Source organism: Zootoca vivipara, chromosome 7 (assembly GCF_965207765.1).
Source record: "Zootoca vivipara chromosome 7, rZooViv2.hap1.1, whole genome shotgun sequence".
NCBI lineage: Eukaryota > Metazoa > Chordata > Lepidosauria > Squamata > Lacertidae > Zootoca > Zootoca vivipara.
This window is the reverse complement of record NC_142590.1, coordinates 6,554,291-6,560,601: the sequence shown is the minus strand read 5'-3', so window position 1 is coordinate 6,560,601 and position 6,311 is coordinate 6,554,291. Positions and strand designations below refer to the sequence as shown.

Here is a 6,311-nt window from a genome sequence, read left to right as displayed (position 1 = left end):
GGAATTGCAAACATTGTAAGAGAAATAAATCCATAACGCAACCCAGTACAAATCGTTCCGTAAGACCCAGAGTTCTTTTTAAAGAGGCGCATGATATTGTCTTGCAAATTTCATGAAACTCTCAAGCTTGGCATTAGCTTTCAACACTCACTTCACCTGTGGCCCTTCTTAGCCTTGTGAAACATGGTTCGTAGTCATCCTCCACATTCCATAACAGGACTTACTTATAAAAAAATATTATATTTTGCAGTTTCATCAAAGGTGTATCAGGCAGCTGCCCTAAACACGGGCTTTGAATACTAGGGAAAGGGAGGTGGGCGAGAGGCCAGTAACTCTTCAGTGGTGCAGTTTGTGGATGTCAGAAGTCACCATTTCTATGAAAGCCTGTGAGTGTTAAGGAAATTGAGAGAACAGTCCTTTTTTTTTTTTGCACCACTTCCCAATCTCCCTTTCCTTTATCTTTTGCATATTACGTGGTGTGTGTGTGTGTGTGTGTGTGTGTGTGTGTGTGTGTGTGTGTGTAATAAGCAGAGAATGGTTCACCTATTTTTACATTCTAGTACAGAGAATAGCATTCCGTTTGTAACTATTATATTACAAGGATATTAATTCCATTTACAGTGGTGCCTCGCTAGACGAATTTAATTCATTCCACGGGTCTTTTCTTATAACGGAAAATTCGTCTAGCGAATCCCATAGGAATGAATTGAATTTTTTTTTTAAAAAAAATTGCCCATAGGAACGCATTAATTGAATTTCAATGCATTCCTATGGGAAACCGTGATTCGCTAGACGAATTTTTCGTAAAACAAATCCGTCTAGCGAGGCAACCTCCGCTCGAAAAATCCTTTCGTTAAGCGGAAATTTCGTTAAGCAGGGCATTCGTTAAGCGAGGCACCACTGTATTTGTTTTCCTCCTCTCCACTTCCAATGAACAGGAGCACTAGAAGTGAGTTTAGCAAGGATTTCGCCACCCTTCTCGCTAATGCCACCGTCATTACTGGATAGGACAGTGTCCAATAAATGGTGTGTTGGCTGACTTAGTATGCACTCATATTACCTGTCAAGGGAGACCAGTGGCTATTGCTTTGGAGAGAGAGAGAGAGAGAGAGAGAGAGAGAGAGAGAGAGAGAGAGAGAGAGAGAGAGAGAGAGAGAGAGAGAATAGGGTTTTCTACATGTAGACACCAAAGATGTATGTGGGGGTCAGGGTGGACCTGCAAGAGTGTTTAAATACAAGTTAGTTAGTTTGTACTGTACATAGCCCTCCTTAGACAAGACCCTTCAGTGGACCCAACACTGTTTGCAGGTTCAAAAACCGCCAAGTTCAATGTCTTGGGTGCAATGTCACTACTTTTCCTCTTAACAAGAAGAGCCTCAGGAACAACGTCGGGTCTTGGATGCATGTTCCGTTTTTGTTGAAAGGTTTCCGTAGCAACCCGCATCAAACCGAAGCACCCTACGTCTGAAACCGATTGTGATCAGACTTCTGTACTGAAAGCCCTTGAGTTGGGAAAGGTCTCGTGTATGATGCAGTGGTGGTGGGTCACCGGGAAACTCGGGGGGACAGCCATTTTGAGGGGCAGCCCCATTTCTTTGCAGCATGTAGGCATGTAGGTGATCCTCTCGCCCCCGTTACGCACCAGGTCAGCGGTCCGTATGTAAAAGGGGGAGCCATAAGGGGAGCAGGTCGGGCAATGGTTCCGATTGCCTGGCTTGTTAATCTCATGGGGCGGAAAAGAGGAGTTGCCCTGCCCGTCCATGATGCGAGAGTTGCAAGCGTTGCACATGGCATAGTGCGAGTGTGAAGGAAGGTCAGTCTCCTCCTGCTCCTCCTCCTCCTCCTCCTCCTCTTCCTCTTCATCAGTGTCATCTTTCTTGCAGCAATAATACTAAAGCAGGAGGGAAAGACCTGTGGTTAGGTGGCACACGCAAAAACAAAAGTGCATTAAAAATATAACAATGTTTGGCATGTGGGTTAAACCACAGAGCCTAGATTTACGAAGCTAAATGTTGTGCAGTCACAGCAGATTGAATTCCTCACGCTCAAAAATGTGTTTTTAAGACCCCACACTGAAGAAATGTGCCAAAACTAACTCACACCTCCGAAAATGGCATGCCCTAAGTAGCGGAGTAGGGGACCCGGGTGGCTCTGTGGGTTAAACCACTGAGCCTAGGGCTTGCTGATCAGAAGGTCGGCGGTTCGAATCCCTGCGACGTGGTGAGCTTCCGTTGCTCGGTCGAAAGCACCTCAAAGTACAAGTGGATAAATAGGTACCGCTACAGCAGGAAGGTAAACAGCATTTCCGTTTGCTGCTCTGGTTAGCCAGAAGCGGCTAAGTCATGCTGGCCACATGACCTGGAAGCTGTATGCCGGCTCCCTCGGAGAATAAAGCGAGATGAGCGCCGCAACCCCAAAGTTGGTCACGACTGGACCTAATGGTCAGGGGTCCCTTTACCTTACTATAGTTTGGTAGTGTTGTGTATTATTCTTAAGATTACAGTCTAGCAAACACCTGCACTGTCAACAATGTTTTCTTGTAATAAAATATATATATACAAAACAAAAATAGAGACAGACAGCTATCCACCAGAGATAAGTACCATAAAATATTTGTTTTTATACTAATTTATTTTGGTTTGGAGGAATTTTTTTATTTCTCATTCACTTCATATTATGTTACATTACTTAATTCTTTCGTCTGTTTTTTTGCCCTTCCCACTTCTGCCTTTCACCCCACCCATAATTGGAACGATGTTCTTTGGACATAGCACAGGGGTGCACAAAACGTTTTTCAAAGAGGGCCAGATTTGGTGCGTGAGGGCCAACCAAAGTTGTTAGTTGTTCACCTTTTTTAGGATTCAAGTTGTTGAGGTTTTTTTTTTTTAGGATTTTAATCTGGCTCCAGGACATATACTGCCACCGGGGCTGGATTAAATTGACCAGCGGGCCAGAATAGGCCACTGAATCAGACTTTGGACATGCCTGATTTAGCACAATTCTGTATTTGTGCAGAGAAATTGTCTGACCAGCCCTGATGGTGGCTGAAAGTGTGAATTGCGACCTGGGAAGGTCTTATTCAAGTGTCATGTGCCCCTTGACCAAGATGTTTTATTTGAACCTCAGCCACCTGTAAAATGGGGATAATACTACTTTACAGGCCTACTGCGTCTCCACCCCCATCATTCAGCCCGGACACTGAGATCCAGCACCGAGGGCCTTCTGGGGGTCCCTCATTGCGATAAGTGAGGTTACAGGGAACCAGACAGAGGGCCTTCTTGGTAGTGGCACCCGCCCTGTGGAACACCCTCCAAGCAGATGTCAAAGCAATAAGCAACTATTTTACTTTTAGAAGACAACTGAAGGCAGCCCTGTTTAGGGAAGCTTTTAAGGTTTGATGCTGTACTGTTTTTAATATTCGGTTGGAAGCCACCCAGAGTGGCTGGGGTATAAATAATAATAAATTATTATTATTATTATTATTATTATTATTATTATTATTATTAATGTTCTTCATCCTTCCCATGTGTCAGGGTTTTTGCGACTACTCTTGAGTAACGACTCTCCACATGCTTGTCTTTCAGGAACTTTTATTGGTGCACATGATTTACAGTGAATTGAGCTGCTGGTTTCATGTCTCATCAGTCCGATTCAGAATCCGGCACTGCCCCTTTTCGCGACTTTGACCAACATAAGAGTCGCGGGACAGCTAACCTCCTCCCCTTTCTCCTCCTCCTTAATTCCGGTGTTGGGGGGGGAGGTCTCCGGCCCTTCTGAGTCCCCTCCTCTCTTTCCCCCTCCCTCTCTTCCTGCCTGAGGAGCAGTGGCTCTTGGATGTTGCCAGAGCTCTGGCACTCCCTCTCCGTCTCCTGACTTTCCCCTTCCGACCCTTCGCTTTCATTACTGCTGGGAGATGGGCTGCTCCTGATGAGAGGGGGGGGGGCTGTTCCCTATAAGCCCTCCCCCTTACACCATGTTTGCTGAAAGACCATGTAACTCTGGTGGACCCGCAGGAGAGTTGCTTCATGCCTAAAATGTGAAGCTTTCTTTGGATACAGAAGCAAAACAGCCCACAGAAGCATAGATTCTTACCTGTAGTCTACAATAGCACAGAACAGCAATGATACACAGTAAGATCACTGTTGCTAGTATTCCTCCAGTGATTACAACAGTTCCTGCTGTCATCCGACCGATTCTCCATCAAACTCTAGAAAAACAACAAAGATAACTAGTAACAATTAAGAATCCCTATAGCAAGGGTAGGCAGAAGGTAAGATTGAGGTGTACAACTAGTAGATCTCTGGGTGGTTTGCCGTAGATTGAAAAGAATTGCCAACTGTTGCCAACAATAAAATAATGGCAAATAAAACTTATGGACTATGCAGAAATGGCAAAACTGATGGCAAAATTCAGAGACTCTGACAAAGAGAAGTTTAAAAAAGAATGGGGAAATTTTATTGTTTATGTGCAGAAATACTGTAAACCAGTTGATACATTGGCAGGTTTGATTAAGCACTTTTAAGTAGTAAAAAGTGCTTAATCCTTAATTCCTCTCACTGGAAGGACAGATCGTGAAGCTGAGGCTCCAATACTTTGGCCACCTCATGAGAAGAGAAGACTCCCTGGAAAAGACCCTGATGTTGGGAAAGATGGAGGGCACAAGGAGAAGGGGACGACAGAGTTACGTTTCCTCCTTGGTTCGTTCTTTTTCACTAAGTGAACTCACCGAGGTAGGACATGCCTGAGCTTGCTCGCTACAAGCTCAGACTACGTGCTTAGCGCTATTTCACTATCTTTTCTGCAGGGAATTAGATGACATTGACTATTTAATGAGCGTTCATTCTGATCTGTTTGTGGGCAGGTTAAATGATGTTGCGTCCTTCCACACTTCCCAGTGCATTTTCCCATCACTTTCCCTCGGGGGATATGGATCTGTTGTGGACATCCCAGTCAACTACCAGCTGTGCAACCAAAATTTGCAGACATGTGACTGAATCCCACCCGAGAACAGAAACATTATGGAAGCACCCTGTGTCTCCTTTGATCCTGCCTCTCGTTGGTTGGCCTTGGGGTGCTAGTAAAAAAGCCAAAGTAGATCGGACAAGCATGAAATCTTCCTACCGTACTCCTGCCCTGATTCCTCCAAGTGTTGCTGCTGTTCTCTACTCTTATTGTCTTCTGTTGTTACTTATTTAAAAAATGGCTTTTAAAAATCACATTTAAATAGGATTTTAAAAAGGCAGTGGGCTGAATCAGTTGAGTGAGTTGATTAATCTATTGAAGCTTAACTGATGAATCAAGATTTAACTAGTGAGAGCCACATTTAATCTGTGGGATCAAGAGTTAAAGATATTACTTGTTTGTTAGTCTGTCTAGTGTGGTAGCAGTTCTGGGGTGCGGCTGGAATTGGGAATTTAAAAGGAAACATTAAAGATGACTTTTAGCTCTGACGACATTGAGGATCAGACCGAAACACCCCCATTCAAGGAGCTAGTCTGTTATTCCATTGAGTTGCGGGTTGTGTAATGCCATTATTCCTAATTAAAAGAACAGCTGAGGCACAGCACACCAGTCTCATTAAAAGCCAAAGCAAATGAAAGTTTGTATTGATTCCTCGATCAATCTGTTACAAAACAAACTAAACATCTCATAGCATTTGATTTTCCTCTGCAATAGCCCTGGATCTGGGGCTTCCTTCCTGGAATGGTCAGTTCCTTATCTTCTAGATCAGTGATGGGCAACCTTTTGAGCTTGGTGTGTCAAAATTTGCCAAAAAACTGAGCATAACTCGGGTGGTGTGTCACTTCGAGAAAAAACCCATAATTTTGCGATATTTATAGTTTAAATAACAAAAAAGGAAAATTATAATATATAACTGTATTTAATAAACCAAAAACTAAATTATTTAACCAAACCAAACACCCCTTATTTATCATAAAGTGCCCAGAGTTGTTGAGCTTTTTGGGGGGAGCTGCTGACCAAAGTTTTTGAGGTTGCTTTGCTTTTGGGGGGGGTGCCCCAAAGCTGCTGCACTTTTTTTTGGGGGGGGGAGAACAGAAATAAATGACAAATAATACCTTCACTGGAACTAACACGCAGCACCGACATAGTCTGCCAAAGCGCCAAAAACCCCAGCACAGAACGGGTTAAAAAACAAACACTGTTACACCCAATCATCGTCTGCCAAAGCGCCAGAAAAACAGCACAGAAAGGGTTAAAAACCAATCTCTGGCTACTAGCAACAACAACAACAAAAAAGATCCGGGTTTTAACAGCGGAGACAAGCTGTAGCGGAGACAAACTGTAGGAGG

At 43.8% G+C, this 6,311-nt stretch overlaps 1 protein-coding gene across 1 annotated transcript; it reads right to left on the bottom strand.

Annotated features, from left to right (window-relative positions):
- Positions 1–435: 435 nt before the first annotated feature.
- Positions 436–4,302, bottom strand: LOC118089553 (protein FAM163A). Its single transcript, XM_035124350.3, has 2 exons — positions 4,093–4,302; positions 436–1,891 (listed from the first exon to the last, which is right to left on the bottom strand). Exons 1-2 carry the CDS (start codon positions 4,183–4,185, stop codon positions 1,481–1,483), a joined length of 504 nt encoding a protein of 167 aa, XP_034980241.2. The 5' UTR covers positions 4,186–4,302; the 3' UTR covers positions 436–1,480.
- Positions 4,303–6,311: the final 2,009 nt, after the last annotated feature.

Excerpts from the sequence above, each read along its gene's own strand:
- LOC118089553 (XM_035124350.3), bottom strand. The coding sequence starts at position 4,185 with ATGACAGCAGGAACTGTTGTAATCACTGGAGGAATACTAGCAACAGTG. Across the intron at positions 1,892-4,092 it reads TGTGCTATTGTAGACTACAG|TATTATTGCTGCAAGAAAGA; the intron begins GTAAGAATCTAT and ends CTCCTGCTTTAG.